This window comes from Sitophilus oryzae, unplaced genomic scaffold, assembly GCF_002938485.1.
Source record: "Sitophilus oryzae breed Bouriz unplaced genomic scaffold, Soryzae_2.0 scaffold_614_pilon_pilon, whole genome shotgun sequence".
Lineage (NCBI taxonomy): Eukaryota > Metazoa > Arthropoda > Insecta > Coleoptera > Curculionidae > Sitophilus > Sitophilus oryzae.
Window position 1 is genome coordinate 1,307,975 of NW_022147212.1, and position 20,303 is coordinate 1,328,277.

General features: G+C 32.4%; 1 protein-coding gene across 2 annotated transcripts in view; it reads left to right on the forward strand.

Moving 5' to 3' along the window:
• Positions 1-20,303, forward strand: part of LOC115887727 (hemicentin-1) — a 691,696-nt gene that overhangs the window by 666,858 nt on the left and 4,535 nt on the right. For both annotated transcript variants that reach the window (XM_030907200.1, XM_030907201.1), the window contains exon 11: positions 1,504-1,663. In XM_030907200.1, the coding sequence (XP_030763060.1) occupies positions 1,504-1,663 (160 nt within the window). The remainder of the gene's footprint in view (positions 1-1,503; positions 1,664-20,303) is intronic.

Genomic DNA, 20,303 nt, shown 5'->3' on the forward strand with positions numbered 1-20,303 from the left:
AAGCCTTAAGAAGCATTTCTCTAGATAATTCGTCGCAGGCATTTCTAATTTTTTCTTTTAAATGTTCCAAATTAATAGATGGTGTTTGTAAACTTTATTTTTTAGAGTTCCCCACAAGAAGAAGTCTAGTGGGGTTAAGTCCGGAGATTTAGGAGCCCACTACCTCGGTCCATTTATACCTATCCAATTTTCTCCATAAGTTTCATTTAAATATTGTTGGACAATTTTTGATTTATGCGGTGGCGTTCCGTCATGCTGGGAAACACATGTTTGCTCGCAACTACAATGACACATTTTCGAGAAGCACAGGAAGTTGTTCTTGAAGAAATTGTAAATATCGCTGTCTGTTTTAATTTCCCTCGTAAAAATATGGACCAATCAAACACCCATTAGTAATACCACACCAAACGTTAATTCCGAAATGTTCTTGATTATCATCGGGTTGACAAAATGTGGATTTTCAGTAGTCCAAAAATGTTCATTTTTTTATTGGGCTTACCATTACTGACAAAAACGACTTTCATCCGTCCACTACACATGTTCAAGCAACCGATTGTCATTATCTAATTTTACGAGCATTTGGGCAATATAATTAATTCTTCGGTGTTGATATTCGTCTGACAAGTGTTCTAAGTTGTGAAGTTTATAATCATGATAACCGTTTTCTTTTAAAATGTTTCGTAGAGAACTGTATTTCAAATTCAACTCTCGACAGGCTTTACGAATCGAGTTCCTTGGATGGTCTTCAAAATACTGCAGAATGGTCGCAACGGTATTGTCAGAATTGACCCTTTTAACAATTTGTTTTCTCTTCCGAGAAGAAAATTCCTCATTATTTGCACGTAAATTGCATTCCAATCGTGCAAACATTTTTAAGCTTGGAATAACACGTTCCGGATATCTTCGTGCGTATAATTGAACTGCTCTTCTAGGATTCTTCTGAGATTCGCCATAAACTAATAACATGTCAACCTTTTCATTGTGCGTGAACATTTTTACAAGGCAAATGACAAAAATTGTTTGACTGCTTGTTAATAATTAGTTTAATTGATAGATGCGACTTTTCTATTTTATTCAAAGGCTACTTGTTTAAATCATGATGATTGCGAATTTTAAAATATTATTTTTTTTACAAATTTGCTTGTAATTTTTTAATGGAATGAGATAGCAAATTCTGTTGTTTATAAAATTTGTTCAGAAAAATCAGCTCTATTTAAATATGCCAAACTATAGGTATGTTTCTGGGAAAATAAAAATCGATGACGTCATTATATCAATTTCCAAATATGGAGAAATATGCAAATTTGGCTTAAAATACACTTTATTTAGTCCCATTTAAAATCCTCTTTTCAGATTTTTTTATTATTTTTCGTTTTCTCATAATAAAGGTGAGACATCGAGTTCCGCTCACCCTGTACAAAAAGGAGCCGCCTTTAATATAAATTTGGAAAACACTGCACATACTGTAACATAATACACTTCTAATTGCGATTTATTTTCCAGGCAAAAAGTCGACATCGAAAAGACCGCCCACCACCTCACCAACAACCAAACGCACACCAACTTGGGGCCGGGCGGCATACCCGCCGACGCCATCTACACTACGGGACCGAGGGGCGGCCTGAGCAACGCCGCCGGCCCCGGCCATCCCGACGCCATGAAGGTACGTCTGGCTGCCATGGTTCTCCAACCGCCCACTAGAGTGTAGCACTGCACGATGCTCGCGGGTCGCGCCAAAAATGGTACCGGCGGCGCCGCCATCGTCACGCACCAGGTGGTGAGGGACGGCGGCGCGGCCGGGGCCAGTGTTGGGGGCCGCGCGGCCGCCCGAAGCGCCACTGTCATAGAGTACCGATGCTAACTGTTGATGGTTTGAAAGCTGGTATCGATAAAATAGAGTTTCCGAAAAAAATATGTATTAACTAATTTCGTGTACGCTACGTAATGTTATGTTAAAAGGGTAAAATGTTTTGAATTATAATATTCTAGATTTCTATAATGAACAATGACAGTTTATGGCATTATAAGAGAGAATAGAGATGGGAATTCGAGTTCCTTGGGAGGAACTAGTTCCACAGTTGTATTTCCTCCAGAGGAATAGTTCCTTGAACTAAGTCTTTAGTTCACATTAGTTCCGGACTAACATTGACATCCCCGTTACTTGCCGATGGGTTTCGTTATAAGTCAGAACTGTTCACAGTATGATCTGCATAATTTTTATAATGTACGAAATATAACGAAACATTTAATTGCATAAATATGTCTAAAACATCCAGGGTGTTCCTTAATGACATGCTAATATTTAGGGGGGCGATTCTTGGACCTGTTCTAAGAGAAAAGCTTTATATGAATGTATATCCTAAACATATTAATTTCTGAGATACAGGGTGGTAAAATTTTCTAGAAAAAAAACTTTTTTTGTAATAACTCTGATTTTATTACAGATATCTTTATGAAACTTAATATACGTCTTCTTACATCAAAATAGTTTTTTTGTTGCACAAGCAATTTTATTTATTTCAACCAGTGCTATCCATACGGGTTTTACATCGAATATTTTTGAAGAAGAAATAGGTACACCACTAACTTAAAATAAAAATTATTTTCTTCTTAAGTCTCCATTCATTTCTAAACAATTTTTATCTCTTGATTTTTATTGTCCGGGGCATAGTTTTGGCGCTTACTCTCAGTTGGCCTTAAGAAGCACAAAAAACCTGAACGTCTGTGGGGGCCTTAATAGACCTAAATATCTTCCGGGGGCTCAATATATGGAGTGTAGAGGTAAGGAAAAATGTCTTCGTGCATTAAAAATGGTCATAAAAAATGGAGACTTAAGATGGCGCTGCTGTAGCAAAAACGTAAAATTTAAAATATGCGCCGAAAATTTTTAGAACAGGAAATGATTCAAAAGAGATAAACATTTGACGTGAAGGCGCGGGTTTCAAAAAATACAAATTTTATTTTCAAGTCACATGAAATAAATTACCTATCGATTTTTATTCAGCAGCAATAGACTGGACCTCTAATATTATATAAAAATAATTGTTTTATATTCTAAAAAATAAAAACAAAGCTTTTTGGGGTAATGTTTGGTTATGCTACTTTTATTCTCTTATCTATGGCTACTTTTCATTTTTTAGATTTAAGGTGAGTTTATATGCATCCGTAATGCGTCGTCCGTCGTTCCGTCACTCCAATCACATACCGGGTGCGTCTCAAAAGTGGCTCACCCCTATAACTTTTTTATTTTTTGAGATAAGAAAACGAGATTTTGTATGTTAGTATATGACATAATTTAGGATTAATTGACGTATTCAATTGTTTTTGGTCACTTCCTGTTTCACCGGAAATGACTACAAATTTTGATTTTTAAATGGCACCCTCGTTATATTTTTACTTTATGGGATAAAAATGACACTCGAGTAGAATGACATATCTTATATGTCAACTTGACATTTTAGATTATGGTTTATTTGAAATTGTAACTTGTTACATGCGGTTTATAACAATAATTTGACTCGAAATACCAAGTGCGTGGTACCAAATTATTCGTAAAAAATGTTTTTTCCAAATATGCTAATGAGCTTCCCTTGTTCCATTTGAAAAAATTAGATATAATTAAAAATACTATTTGGGCATCTTTTAACCAAGACAAGGCACGAAAAACATTAGACGATCAAATTTATTTTTCCAAGGCTCCTTGATTAAAAATTAGTGTTTTAACACAACCATGGCACTCTAGACTGAAATTTAAAACACATTTTTTTTAACTGAGAATTTTAAAAGTTGACATATGATATGTCATTCTACTCAGAGTGTCATTTTTATCGGATAAAGTAAAAATATACCGAGGGTGCCGTTTAAAAATCAAAAATTGTAGAAATTTCCGGTGAAACAGGAAGTAACCCACAACAATTGAATACGTCAATCAATCCTAATGTATTTCATATACTAACACACCAAATCTCGTTTTTTTATCTAAAAAATTAAAAAAGTTATAGGGGTAAGCTACTTTCGAGAGGCACCCGGTTTATACCACTTATGTGTGATTTGCCATTTTTCAAATAAACCAATAAAATTGCATAAAATCAACGACGGACGACGCATTACGGATGCATGTAAACCCAGGCTTATGCGTCATTAGCACCACTGTGGTCATTCTTCCCATTTTTGTGGCCACTTTTTCAAATAAAGTCCCATAAGAGATATTTCTCCTCATCTCTACACTCCATAACTCAATATATTCACTGACAGCAATCTGTTATTTTACGTAATGTCAATTACAAACACGTAAACGTACTTTACTAGCGATCTCATAAACCCGTAGATCGCAACGGGTAACCGCTCCAATCCAAAGCTTTTGGCCAGACCAAACGCAAATAATAATAATATCGAGAATAATGACTGGATGGCATATCCAGCTGCGTCCGGAGCTCAAATGAAATTTAATACGACCGGATTAAACTACCTAACCTCCCACTAACCCCCATCCCTGTTCAAATCGAGTTATATTTACACTGTTAGTGGATTGATAAATTTGGCTCCGTTTCCTATAACTGGGGGCGGCTATTACAGGGTATTTTTTAAGAGGTTATGTTTATTTTAGTGCGTTGTATGACGTATGCATATAAGAAAATCAATAGAATTTGGCATGCACGTCATCAAAATAGTTGACTAAAGCACGTCGCAATGTTGCCACGGTTTCTTTTCTCCTCTGACTTAAAATTCGTAACTTTGTCACCGATTTTTCACTTCAATTTTAGATACAATACATATACATACAAATATTTCCTTATGTCTACATTATTACTTTGTCTATGAGTATTACACAAACAAATTCTAATTAAATAAAGTTCTTCGAAACCAGTTCACACTTGATAACGGTCAGTGATACTTCTGACCGAAACGTTGTGTAAGCAAAAATAAATAAAGACAATGGAAGTCCGACACTCTTTTAGTTTTAATAAATGAAGTTCTAATTGGTGAACAGTAATCTTCACTTTTTGTGAGATTCTACTCACAATTCTCAAAATCACAAAAAAGATCTATGTATTTTCAACAAAAGCCGCAAAAATTATAGCAACAATATATCAATTTTTACCTCTCTAACGCTTTTTAACGCCAAAAATGGCTAGCTAGATCTATTTCCTGTTTAAAATAATTGAGTAGAAACGAGATAAGTTACTGATTCCAACTTTTCAGTGGTTTTGGCATTTTATTGCTATGAAAATCGCACATTTAATTTCAAAATCGTCAAAGAAGACTCGAAATAAAATTGAAAATGACAAATGTCGGATTTGCAAAAAAAAATCTCGTGACAACAGGCAACATTTGCCATGACTACCAACATCTAGCCTTTTTATCGACCAATTCGTTTACTTGATGCGTCAACATGTCGTCTTTTTTTAACCAGTGTAACAGTAGGTATAACAATATATGGAAAAGGAAAAAGTGCGCCCTTGGTAGTACTTTCGACGTCTTTGATGACTTGCACTCCAACTTTTACTGATTTCTCTAGAATTGTAAAAAAAATTAAGACGTTTTTAAAGAGAAACACCCTTTTCTATAGGAGATTATTTGCATTTTTAACAAATCGCTGTAACTTTTTTGCTATGTAAAATTTTTTATCTTTATGAAAATATTTCCAAAGTGTCTTTTTACCTAGAATTTAATGGTTTAAGTATATTTTTTTTTAAATTAATAATTTAAGAGTTATTAACAGAAAAATTGATTTTTATATGGGACACCCTGTATATTTTTAATTCATTGAAAAGTTTAAAATTACCTTTCCAATAATATAGCACACTTAATATTTTGCTCGATTCCTCTTCGAGATATAGAGTTTATAAAAATTCGCCCACTTTGAATAAGTAGGCTTTGAACGTCGCCAGCTGTGATGCAAAAATATTCTAGCTGTGAGCAGCAATTAAAATATAATAAATCGACATATCGTCTTCTGTTATGGACAGACGGGACCGTTTTTGAATATTTCTCGCGGAATTCATTAACTCAATGAGGGTGAAAGATACCCTCGCATAACCGTTAAGTACTTCTATTCTTGTCTAGAATATACGGGAAATTTAAAAATCATTAAAAAAATCATTCATCCCATTCCGCAAAGATAAAAATACTACGTCTTCTCTATGTTGCTCTATGGATGTGAGAGCTGAACACTGGATTCACAGACTGAAAAGAGAATAGAAGCCTTCGAAATGTATGTGTACAGATGGATGCTGTGAATCTCATGGGTACGAAGGATCACCAACGATGAAGTACTCCAGCGCATGCAGAAACAAAAAGAGATATTGAACACCGTCAAGGAAAGAAAAATGCAATACCTGGGTCATGTGATGAGAGGTGGTAGATACGAAATACTGCGCCTCATAATAGAGGAAAAAGTGCAAGAGAAAAGATCAGTAGGAAGACGCCAGAACTCATGGCTAAAAGATTTAAGGAGATGGTTTGAACGCTCGTCTGCGGAAATCTTCCTGGCTGCAGTTTCCAGAGCCACAATTGCCATTTGGATCGTCAACCTTCGGCAGGAGAGGGCGTGATAAGAAGAAGAAGAAAGATAAAAATCCATAGGCACAAGTCCACAACGGCTGGGATCTTGGTTAGCTATTCAATTATTCTCGAAATCGGCTGCAAAAATTTGCTGATAACTTCAGTGGTCTGTGGCGGTGCCTCGTCTTGCTGGAAAAATATGTTTCCGAGTTAGGCGCAGATCATCAATAAGGGGTAGAAAGCCTACTAGTTAAAAGTGGCAATTTTTTAAGAATTCTGTATTCTGAATGGGACTATAACAAAATATCAAGTGTGCTACATTTTTTGAAAGGTAATTTGAAGTTCTTATCAGTTATTTAAAAATATACAGGGTGTCCCATATAAAAAATTAAATTTTCTGTTGATAACTCTTAAATTATATTAATTTAAAAAAAAAGTATAGGTACTTAAACCATTAAATTCTACGTAAAAAAGTGCTTTGGAAATGTGTTCATAAAAATATAAAATTTTCCATAACAAAAGTTACAGCGATTTGTTAGAAATGCACATTTTTGAAAAACACCCCGTAACTCCGAAACGGTAACAGATATCGATGTGCGGTTTTCACCATCATGTTTTTGATAAAAATTGGGCTCCAGACACCAATATTAGTTTTTGTCTATCTTCTATAGAAAAGGATGTTCCTTTTAAAAGCCTCCTATTTGACCCACCCTATACAAGCTGGTCACTGGACCTATCCCTGGTCATCTACTATTCAGTAGAGGACAGTTCAGTAGAGGTTTTTTCAGACATTTACTACCGCACTTATTTTTTAATGAATTAGTAATTAGAAGATAATTACTAACTATAAAAAATATTCAACACTTGTATATCCCTGTATAATAATTATTTAACGTACTAAATTTAATTAAAAAATACCCTTAACATAACATACCACGTGCAATTAAAACAGTCGTATAAAGTAAAAACAAAAACAGAAAATACTTAATAAAACAAATTATAATAAATTGATGTTTAAAAGTATTTTTTTGGAAACTCTACTATATGTTTAAAGGTAATTAAATAAATGAAAATAATAATAAAAAGGAATAAAACAAGACAGTTAGCAGAGGGCATCAATGTCAACCTTTGTCACCACATTGCACTAATGCCAAAGCGTCAACCAAAACTTTTTATTTTGTAAATTAGATTTATTTTTTCGTTTTGTGTTTGTACATTCGTTTATTAAGAGAAAGAATAACCGATTATATAGAGTAGGCCCGATAATTTTTTCAAAAAACCCAATTCGATTGTACATTACTAAAATTTTTCAGTAGATTTTTGTACGTACCAATTATTTTTTTGTCCTGTAATAGACTAATGGAAGATTTTCTCGATGTTTGTCCTTTGTTGATTTTACTCAAATTATTGTATAATACCGTTTCTTCAGTTTTAGCTGTTTTTTATTTTCTATTTTGTTTATATAACGCTAAATTAGAGATTTTTCTTTACCAAATTTTTGTACAGTGTTGAAATTTTATTTGGTCTCTCTTTTAACAGGCTTTCGCTGTTTTAATTTTACAGCTAAAGCATTCTGTAATTTTAAATTATAGGGTTTTTGGCCAAAGGGGGTGAAATGAGGGTGAAAACTACCCCTACCCCTACCCATACATTTTAGTATAAATCCAACTCCACCAACCACAGATTTTCTTTTCGTAAAATGGTCTCTATAGTATTTACTAAATTTTTTTCTCTTGTAAAAAACGCCACATCGCATAGTTTTTGAGAAAAACATTTTTGGAGAATATATTTTTCCAAAGCAAACTTACAAAATATACAGGGAGTTCCAATATTCCGTGGACATAGAACAACGACGTATTTTTTGAATCAAAATAAATTAATTGCACATAATTTACCTTTATACAAAAGTGCTTCGTTAGTCCGTTAGAGGGCATCAATCAAAAATAAACCCGAACGTTAATTAATTTAAAATTTATTAATTTTTTTAAGGTTGTTATGAAGCTTATTGTCAAATATAATGTATGATACTAACATAAAATTCCATACACACATGGCCAAAATTATTGCATATAACGATATTTTTATTTTATTTTGGACCTAATATGATTCTTTTTATATTTTTGGACATATTAGCTTACTACAAGACTAACTAATATAAAATTAAAAATCTAAGTGCAACTAGGCTGTTATTATAATTTTATTTCATAATGAGTGAAAATCAACAAACACAAATTTCATTTTAAACAGAAAATATTGAAAACAATTTTAATTATTTCTCACAACTAATAGTCTGTATTGCCTCCTCGAGCCTCAATGCAAGCTGTGAGGCGACAGCGACGTGGCATTCTCTCAATTAAGTTGTCTAGAAGATGTTGAGGAATGGTTTCCCATGTTTCGCGAGCAGCAATTTTCAATTCATTTAAGGTACGGAGGGATCATTCCTTTTGGCAATATGGCGTTTTAGCATGTCCCAAGCGTGCTCGATCACATTCATATCTGGAGACATCGGTGGCCACCACAGTTTTCTTATATCCGCTTCTTCACAAAATTCGCGAACCGCTAAAGTACGATGGGGAGGAGCAATATCGTCCATGTAAACAAATTCATCCCCCACTGCCCCTCGAAATGGACGCACAATAGGCTCTACAGCGTCTGTAAGATGTGAGGCACCTGTCATTGTTCCATCAATAAAAACAAGAGGCGTTCCAGGTCAGTGCATTATACTTGCCCATATCATAATGCTTCCCCCTTGAAACGGGACACGGGGTTAAGCTGCATTCAAGCGTGCTCGTCTTCCAGATGCTCTCCAGACCAAAGTTCGTCGCGAGTCTGACACTAGGTCTATTCTTGTTTCATCGCTAAACATGACGAAATTCCAATTAGGTCCATTTGCCCTCATCTCCTCAGCCCATTGTAGTCGCGTAATTTTGTGCTGTAAATTAAGCTTCGGAACACGTAGAGGCCTCCTTAAATGTAATCCTCTGTCATGGAGTCTTCTTGCTATGGTCTTTCTTGAAACATTTACTCCTTCAAGACGAGCTAACTCATTTTTAATAGCAGTACTAGAAAGCAGGGGATTGGCGTCGTGCAATTAGGGATATTTGACGGTCTTGCACGGCAGCACTAACTCTCTTTCTACCTCTTCCAGGCCGGTCTGTAACCTCGTTTGTGTCCATGATTTTTTTTAATATTCGTGAAACATCGCTTTGGTTAACTCCTACAGTTTCAGCTATTGCAACTTGCCGGTAGCCCTGTTGAGACAGTGTTACTATTCTGACTCTATTAAACTGTGAAATAATGTTTCTAGGAATGTTAAGGCCAAAACAATGGTCAAACTTCTTCTGAAACCCAAGAGACCACAAATCGAAATGTACAAGAATTTGTAATAATATAGGGTCTGAACGATAAACATTGTTTACCATATCCATTTTAACAAAAAAAATGTTTATTACAGATTATCAAAGCTATGTATGAAAAAAGATTATTTAAATTCCTTTCCGTATATTTTAAACGATATACTATGTATGCAATCATTTTGGCCATGTGTGTATTTTCACCAACTAGATTATTAAAGCATAATAGCTCCATAGCTTGACGTGACAAAAAACATATTCTGGAAGTCAGCTTCGAAAAAATATTTTTTTCCTCCACAAGTATGCGCGGTGCGCGGTGGCCTTTTTTTACAAGAGACAAAAATGTAGTAAATACTAGAAGAATCATTTTACGACAAAAAAATCGGTCGTCGGTAGACTTGGAAAATATTTATACTAAAATTTATGTAGGGGTGGGGGTAGTTTTCACCCTTCCCGTACTTTTTCTTGATTTCTGTTAAAGTTAAATTGACATTTAACAAAGCACTTAGCAAAACATAGACACCCAAAAAATCATTAAAATCGGAATTACGGTTCTTAAAATATCTGAAAAAAAGTGTTTATTTTTTTAAAGTATGATGCCCTCTGACAGACAAACGAAGCACTTTTGTATAAAGGTAAATTGTGTCCAATGAACTTATTTTGATTTTAAAAATACGTAGTATAATACTACCTGTATATCAATAACTGTAACATTCGTCATTTTTGGTAATACATATTAAAATTTAATAAAAATCCTATAATTTCTTTTTTCAATTACTATTCTGGCTCAAAGAGAAAAAAAATAATGCCTGTTAAAAAACAGAACAAAATAAATAAAATCAAACTCTGTACCAAAGAATATTTATTTTACTACGAATATTCTTTGACTGTATATACTGGATGAACTAGACAATAAATGTCTTTACTAAATGTTTTTTTCAATATTTGTAATGCTTCTCTTTTGATATGATACAGGGTGAAAAATCTCTAATGTACTCTTTTTAAGTACTTAAATACTAATATATTAATCCAGATTTATCCAATTCGAGAACTTGATTGGAAGTACCCTTAGTTATTTAAGACTGTACATAAACAAGTAGCTATGGTACCATTTTTGCACTACATTATGCACTTTGTACATACGCACTGTTTGCACTCCTAAACTAAAACGTGTTAGATTATTTTTTAACTTACTGTTCGTTTTGTGAGATCGACTAAGATAAACGTTGCTAAAAAAAGTGTAAAATATTAAGTTAGTCCAGTTTATTTCCTGGATTTCTCCATGAATATAAAGGTCTATGTCTGAACGTCAACGTCTTTAAAATAGCATACATTCTTATAGTGTATTGTTAAATAGCTCTACTTAAAAAACCGGAAGGTTTAGGTATACGAATATGATATATCAATAAAAAGCAATTTTATTAGTCTTTTGATTTTTTAAATCATACAGGGTTATTCACCACATACTACACGGAGTGTAGTATGTGGTGAATAACTATACTACAATTTGAAAATATTTTTACAAGATATACAGATAAAAATATCAAAGTTGTATTTTTTTAAATGGAACACCATGTATATTCTTACATTTTTAGTTTCTACGATTAAAATAAAGGTAAATTTGATTAAAGATTACCGCATTTTAACCGTTTTTGAAATATTTACGTTTTTATCAAAATACAGTAACAATTTTAATGCTTCATTTCTCTAGACGCATTTAAGTTTTTCTATTTACTAAATTTTATGTTGCAATAATAGAAATTATACTACCTTATAGTGTCTAAAAATTTATTTTAAATAATTACTAGCTTTAAACGACAATAACTTGTTTAGGTAATTTAAATTGAACACCCTGTATATTTTACGAGAATCAGATGCACAATTTAATTGTCTATCAGATTGTATTACACCATTTCTTACATTTCTCTTCAATTTTTCGTAGAAAATGCATTTTCTTACTATTTAGACCTCATTTTTACCAATATACCTATGAAATATTGACATTTTAGATTATTTTTTAAGATGTAACAAATTTTCAAAGAGTACAGATACTAATATTGTCGATATAATTCGCTTATTCCATTAAAAAAATAAAAAAAAAACTCTTGAAATATTTGTCAAAGAAGACCAATTAATATGATCCCAGTTTTCAATTACATCAAACCACATTAATTGACTGTTTGCGTTGATTAATAATAAAATTGCTCCAAACACTAAAAAACTCAATTTTGTATGTGTATTAGACAGTGTTGTAAAATGTAACACATTATAAATTTTATTTAACTTTTTGACGAACGCATATTTATAACAACAGGACGTTCATTTTCATAACTTATTATTATATTATATATTTCTGATTCAAGTCCACATTTATTTAGAATAATTTTATTAACTATCTCAATTAAGTAGGTAGTTAACTAATTTTTTGAGCGGAAATAATGGTGGTATATTTAATTGATGGGCTTATATGGGCAATATTATCGTTCTAAGCACCTGTACATTTTGTACACAGGTTGCATTAAAAAAATCTAAAATCTCAATATTCCATGGGTATATTGATAAATGAGCTCCAAATTATAAGAAAATACATTCTCTACAAAAACTTGAAGAGATAGGTAAAAAATGGTTTAATACAATTTGAAAGACAATTAAATTGTGCATTTAATTCTCGAAAATTATACAGGGTGTTCCATTTAAATTAAACAAGATATTGCCGTTTAAAGCTAGTAATTATTTAAAATAAATTTTTAGACACTCTGTATAAGGTAGTAGTATTTTTATTATTACAACACAATATCTGATTAATAAATAAACTTCAATATAATTACCATTAAAAACTTTCCTACCCTTGGAGAAATGAAGCCTTAAAATTTTTACTACAATTTCACAAAATTGAATATATGTATTTCAAAAACAGCAAGGTTTAAGTATAATAAACCTCAATCAAATTTACCTTTATTTCAATCGTAGAATCTAAAAATAAAATAATATACAGGGTGTTCCATTTAAAAAAAATAAAATAATAAAATTTTTTATTTATTTCGGACACTCTGCAGCTCTAATAGGTCCTTCATCGAACCCAAAACTTATAATTTGTAAAAATCTAATCGTTTAGCTACAATACTCCGTGTCGTATGTTTTGTCAATTTTACACATGTTTTATCTTTTATCTCGAAAACTATTACATAGGTAGTATAATAAAAAAAACTATTAGATATGAAAATAGTTTCCAAAAATGTATCCCCCTTTTAACATAACTAAAGGTAATAATAACTACCTCTCTCAAATAATACGGCAACATTGTAGTGCTGAAAATATTTTAGATAGTTTAGGTAAAACCAAAGAGCTTAAAAAGAAACCTTGGTTCGAAAATAACTATTTTTCAAACGCGACAAAACACTATCCATATCTTCTCCCGCTGACCCAGTTCTTTTAAAGTCAAATTTAAAATACATTGTTCCATTTCCATTTTCCTCACTTTTTCGAAAAAAAAGGCGAAAAAGAATGAATCAAGGAAAAAACTGGGTAACGACTAAGAACGTCCATAAATCATTCGATATACGAAAATTGATTTCACTGCGACAGTTACGCGAATTTTCTTATTAGTTTTTCCGCCGAGAAAAATTCGAAAAAAATCGGTTCGATTTGAGACAGAGAAGAATGTGGGGAACAGAGGCGTACAGTTCATGGAAGGCAAGGAAGAAAAATACAAAACATTGTAGTTTTTAGAATAGGAAACAGTCAATTTAAATTAAAAAGGAAAAAGACTCGTCGTCTTTTTTTTTAATTTAAAAATCAAGTCTCTTTAAGGAAAATGGACGCCTTTTTAAACAGTCAATTTAGTTTTTTCTAGAATTTTTATTTTTTTAATGACCCCAATTTTGAAATTTGATACAGTTGTTTGGTTGGTTATAAGCCAGTAAGGTTTGGAATTCTTAAATGTGTTTTTTTTTCAACGTTTCAATTAATATACAGATTGTTAACTGGACGGTTACTTATTGGGGAACAGAATGGCAACACTGCCTACATTCCAAATGAGTACTAAGCTAAGCTCCGATTCGTCCCGTCGCGCGTCGCGTCGCATCGTCCCTCGACGAGCGGGCCGAGGTTGCCATATTTCAACCATAAAGCTCTTGCCGCGAGTAATAAACAAATTAACAACCTGTATAATTTTCATCGGGACTATCCTATGTTCAGAACTCTAGCGTACAGTTATATTCATTTCAGACGAGCTGGTAAAACTCTAAATTAAAGTTCTACCAGCCTCTAACTAGCACATACCAGAAAGTTGAAATTGTTCCAATACAATAAATTAAATAATACAAAAATGTGTCTATGTTAATGTTCCCACAAATTTTTATTTTCTGGCTTGTGTTAGCCAGATGCTGGTAATACTTTAAGTCAGAATTTAGAGTTTTACCAGCTCATTTGAAGTGAATATAACTGTACTCAGGAGTTACGGAACATCGTATAGTCCTGATGAAGATTATATATTAATCGAAACGTTGACAAAATACAAATCTAAGTATGTACTCCAGAGTCTTTTACAGGCCTGTGGCCAACCAAACAACTGTATCAAATCTAGTTTATACAGGGTCCGGCAATAGCGCGTCGGACATTATGGGGAATTTTATTTAAGTGTAAATGTAAAGTATGTATTAGGAAGTATTTCAGAAGAATATTTTAACTTCTATAGGGTGGCTCAAAAAAGTGTGAGTGGATTGGGATGATTTTTTTTAAATGGAACACCCTGTATATTATTGCATTTTTGGCTTCCTTTCAGATCATTTTACATAATAATAAGATATGAGTAAATATATATTTCGATAGTTTCAGAGATATTAATAAATAAATAAAAAATATATACTTTTCAACCTTCACTAAAAAATTATTATAAATACAAGAACTATCCTGAACTCAAAACTATGTTAGGTATTTACTTTAGATGGTATACCTATACACTATGCTACAAATATCGTAACGTTAAATCATACAAGATGTTCAAAATTCTACGCCAAACTTTCTAAAATATAAAATAATTTTTCTTTGTTTTTTCAAAAGGGTTTGGTTTGGTTGTGGTATATAATAACTACCTCTCTTCAAATAATACGGCAACATTGTAGTGCTGAAAATATTTTAGATAGTTTAGGTAAAACCACAGATCTTAAAAAGAAGCCTTGGTTCGAAAATAACTATTTTTCAAACGCGACAAAACACTATCCATATCTTCTCCCGCTGACCCAGTTCTTTTAAAGTCAAATTTAAAATACATTGTTCCATTTCCATTTTCCTCACTTTTTCGAAAAAAAAGGCGAAAAAGAATGAATCAAGGAAAAAACTGGGTAACGACTAAGAACGTCCATAAATCATTCGATATACGAAAATTGATTTCACTGCGACAGTTACGCGAATTTTCTTATTAGTTTTTCCGTCGAGAAAAATTCGAAAAAAATCGGTTCGATTTGAGACAGAGAAGAATGTGGGGAACAGAGGCGTACAGTCCATGGAAGGCAAGGAAGAAAAATACAAAACATTGTAGTTTTTAGAATAGGAAACAGTCAGTTTAAATTAAAAAGGAATAAGACTCGTCGTCTTTTTTTTAATTTAAAAATCAAGTCTCTTTAAGGAAAATGGACGCCTTTTTAAACAGTCAATTTAGTTTTTTCTAGAATTTTTATTTTTTTAATGACCCCAATTTTGCAATTTGATACAGTTGTTTGGTTAGTTATAAGCCAGTAAGAGTTTGGAATTCTTAAATGTGTTTTTTTTTCAACGTTTCAATTAATATACAGATTGTTAACTGGACGGTTACTTATTGGGGAACAGAATGGCAACACTGCCTACATTCCAAATGAGTACTAAGCTAAGCTCCGATTCGTCCCGTCGCGCGTCGCGTCGCATCGTCCCTCGACGAGCGGGCCGAGGTTGCCATATTTCAACCATAAAGCTCTTGCCGCGAGTAATAAACAAATTAACAATCTGTATAATTTTCATCGGGACTATCCTATGTTCAGAACTCTAGCGTACAGTTATATTCATTTCAAACGAGCTGGTAAAACTCTAAATTAAAGTTCTACTAGCCTCTAACTAGCACATGCCAGAAAGCTGAAATTGTTCCAATACAATAATGTCTATGTTAATGTTCCCACAAATTTTTATTTTCTGGCTTGTGTTAGCCAGATGCTGGTAATACTTTAAGTCAGAATTTAGAGTTTTCCCAGCTCATTTGAAGTGAATATAACTGTACTCAGGAGTTACGGAACATCGTATAGTCCTGATGAAGATTATATATTAATCGTAACGTTGACAAAATACAAATCTAAGTATGTACTCCAGAGTCTTTTACAGGCCTGTGGCCAACCAAACAACTGTATCAAATCTAGTTTATACAGGGTCCGGCAATAGCGCGTCGGGCATTATAGGGAATTTTATTTAAGTGTAAACGTCAAGTATGTATCAGGAAGTATTTCAGAAGAATATTTTAGCTTCTATGTATATTCTATATACTCAAAAAAGTGTGAGTGGATTGGGATGATTTTTTTTAAATGGAACACCCTGTATATTATTGCATTTTTGGCTTCCTTTCAGATCATTTTACATAATAATAAGATATGAGTAAATATATATTTCGATAGTTTCAGAGATATTAATAAATAAATAAAAAAGATATATTTTTCAACCTTCACTAAAAAATTATTATGAATACAAGAACTATCCAGAAATCAAAACTATGTTAGGTATTTACTTTAGATGGTATACCTATACATTATGCTACAAATATCGTAATGTTAAATCATACAGGATGTTCAAAATTCTACGCCAAACTTTCTAAAATATAAAATAATTTTTCTTTGTTTTTTCAAAAGGACCACCCTGTATATTATATTTTTATTAGACGTAGAATTAAAAAATGAATATTTTTTTTGTATTTAAAGTATTTCAAAATGTTTAATGGTTTCGCAGATACCACACAGTATTATTTCATATGGCTCTCTCAACGGTAAAATAGGAGAGAAAAATCATTGGGTGTCTTTAATAAAAATTTACTGTGGAAAATGCCATATGAAATATAAAACCGCGAATATCTACGAAACCGTTAAAAATTATGAAATACCCTAAATACAAAAATGTTCATTTTTTAATTATCCATCTATTTAAAAAATAATATACAGGGTGTTTCATTTGAAAAAGCAAAGAAAAACTATTTTATATTTTAGAAAGTTTGGCGTAGAATTTTGAGCATCCTGTATAATTTACGATTACCATATTTATAGCAAAGTAAGTGCAGACCAGCTAAACTAAATACCTAATATAATTTTGACTTCAGGACGGTTCTGGTATTTTTAATATTTTTTTTTTAAGAAAGGCTGAAAAATATATATTTTTTATTTATTTATTAATATCTCTGAAACTATCGAAATATATTTAGTCATATCTTATTATTATGTAAAGTGATCTGAAAGTAAGCCAAAAATGCAATACTATACAGGGTGTTCCGTTTAAAAAAAATCATCCCGATCCACTCACATTTTTGGGCCACCCTATAGAAGTTAAAATGTTTCCCTAAAATGCATCCTAGTACATACTTTAGGTTTGCACTGAAACAAAATTTCTAAGTTTTTTATTCTAGGAGCTACAGATGCCTGACGCACTATTGCCGGACCCTGTATTTGTAAGGCTAAAAATATCAAAATTATCAATTCTATAACAAAGGTATCCTCATTTCAATCATATTCCTTGAGAAAGATTTATCTAAACATTGGTATTTAAACTAAAACTTTTTTATTATTAACATTTTCAGAAACAAAAATCTTTATTCAAAATTTTGTTTGTTCTCAAATGATTAATCCGTTCCAAAATACAGTTGAAAGTTCTAAAAATCAAAACGCGTGGTAATATAATTTCGTTTTCACTCTTTGATAGATGGTTATTATTAATTTTTCTTAAACCTACCTATTTGTAATAATAAATATATAAATGTCCCCTTACTTAAAATTTCACCGCCCGCTCCTGGTGAGAGAAATGAATCGGGTCGCGAAAATTTAATAAAGAGTTGGAGTTGGGAGTTGTATAATGGGAACCGCAGCATTTTGAAAAACGGCCCCAAAGTAGGGTAAAAATTCGACTGCTTTCGTAGTATGAAAAAAGTCGATTTGGAAGACCTTTATATTATGGAGAAATGATGCGGAAGTAAACTGGACCGTGCTTCATTTCTATCAAGCTGTGGACCGAGTTTGTGATATTAGAAAAAGAATTAAAATACGATTTTAAATATAATCAATAACTATTTAGTAACCTATGACTAGTGATGGGGTACTCGAGTATAAGAATCGAATACTTACTCGATTCTTCAAAGTACTCGTTGAACTCGAGTACTCGCGATCCGGTACTCGAATACCAACAAGTATTAAAAATTTAAAGTAAATATGACACGCGTTACTACTTTTGTGTCCGAGTCTGAAATTTTCGGTCACCAGTAAATTCGAAACTCGATTTTTGCGATTACGAGTTCACGCCTTTAGCTTTTCAAATGCCAACCTCAATGATTTGACCAAATATATTATGAGGATTTGACATAACTTTAGTGGTTATGTCCTAATTCTTCCCTATTTTATGTATTTTTTTATTAGTTGCAATCACGGGTGGCAATTGAACAATATGGATTTTTTTATATGGCTTAGTGACGTCACAGATGATATGCGCAAACTGAATGAAATTGGAGCCGCTATCGATCATACCTTGTTTTCTTTGTGTCATGATTAATAACGATCAGTATATCTCTTTTCTATGAATAACGATCAGGCAAGCACTGCAATCTGGCTTGACGTTAGTTTTGTATTCGAGTATTCGGTACTCGGAAAAGTATTCGATCCTTGATAGTTCTCGAATACACAGTACTCGATTCTCAAAAAAGACGATTCTGCCCAACACTACCTATGACATCAAAATCGTTACACAGACCACCATTCCATTGTTTCTATTTTATAAACTTGAAACTCGCTTATAATATACTGGGTGTTTTTCAAAAGTGGCTCACCCCTATAACTTTTTTATTTATACAGGGTGATTCCTGTAAGTCGGTCATGCTTTCGAGGAATGATAGGGGACGTCGAAATATTAATTTTGATCTAGCACACTATGGGTCGGAAATGCCTCTTACGCAAGATACAAGGTGTTAAAGTTTTTGAAAAATTAAAGATATTCTTTAATAGTTTTTTAACAGTTGAAGGCATCGTTATAAAATTTATTATAGGAGTCTGCTTAACAGAGACACTTTAAATGTAAAAAGAGCAGGTTTTAGTTTCAACGAGTGGCGTAGCTGTGATACGCATCGGGTAATATTTTCAAAAAAAAATAGTACGCCACTGATAAAAATAAAAATTTCGGAGTTTTTTTATTTACTCGGTTTATTTCCAAGAAAAAATGTCTCTTGCAACTTTCTTCTATCTAACCATTTTGTCACAATTTAAAAATAAATATTTTTTTAATGAGAACCTTAAATATGCGAATTATTATAACTACCTTAAAACTACGAATTTTATTATTAACAATAAAAAAAGTTTAAATTTGTAATTTTTTAAAAATTTATTTAGAGCTAATAGTAAAAAGTACTAAAATTACCCAAGATGAAGGGAGCTAACGATGCACATGTGTTTCTGCCCTCTAGAAATAATAATTCGCTGTATTTAAGATTCCCATTAAAAAAATATTTTTTTTAAATTGTGACAAAATGGTGTTAGATAGGAGAAAGTTGCAAGAGACATTTTTTCTTGGAAATAAACCGAGTAAATAAAAAAACTCCGAAATTTTTATTTTTATCAGTGGCGTACTATTTTTTTGAAAAAATTACCCGATGCGTATCACATCTACGCCACTGGTTGAAACTAAAACCGCTTCTTTTTACATTTAAAGTGTCTCTGTTAGGTAGATTCCTATAATGAAATTTTATAACGATACCTTCGACTTTTAAAAAACTATTTTCCGACCCATAGTGTGCTATATCAAAATTAATATTTCGACGTCCCCTATCATTCCTCGAAAGCATGACCGACTTACAGGAATCACCCTGTAGTTAGTACATGACATAAAACTGTATGGATGGACGTATTCAATTAGTTTCGGTCACTTCCTGTTTCACCGGAAGTGACTGCAACTTTCGATTGTATTTTTTTTCACGCATCCTCAGTATTTTTTACTTTATTCATAGAAAATGAGATTCTGAATAGAATGACATATCATATGTCAACTTTTGACATTTGCGCTTAAAAAATTGTGTTTTAAATTACAATCTTGGGTGCCATGGCTTTGTTAAAATCATTAATTTTTAATCAAGGAGCCTTGAAAAAATATATTTGATCAATGATTTTTTTCAAATGAAACGGGGGTGGCTCATTAACATATTTAAATAAAGCATTCTTTATGAAGAAGTTGGTACCACATACTTGG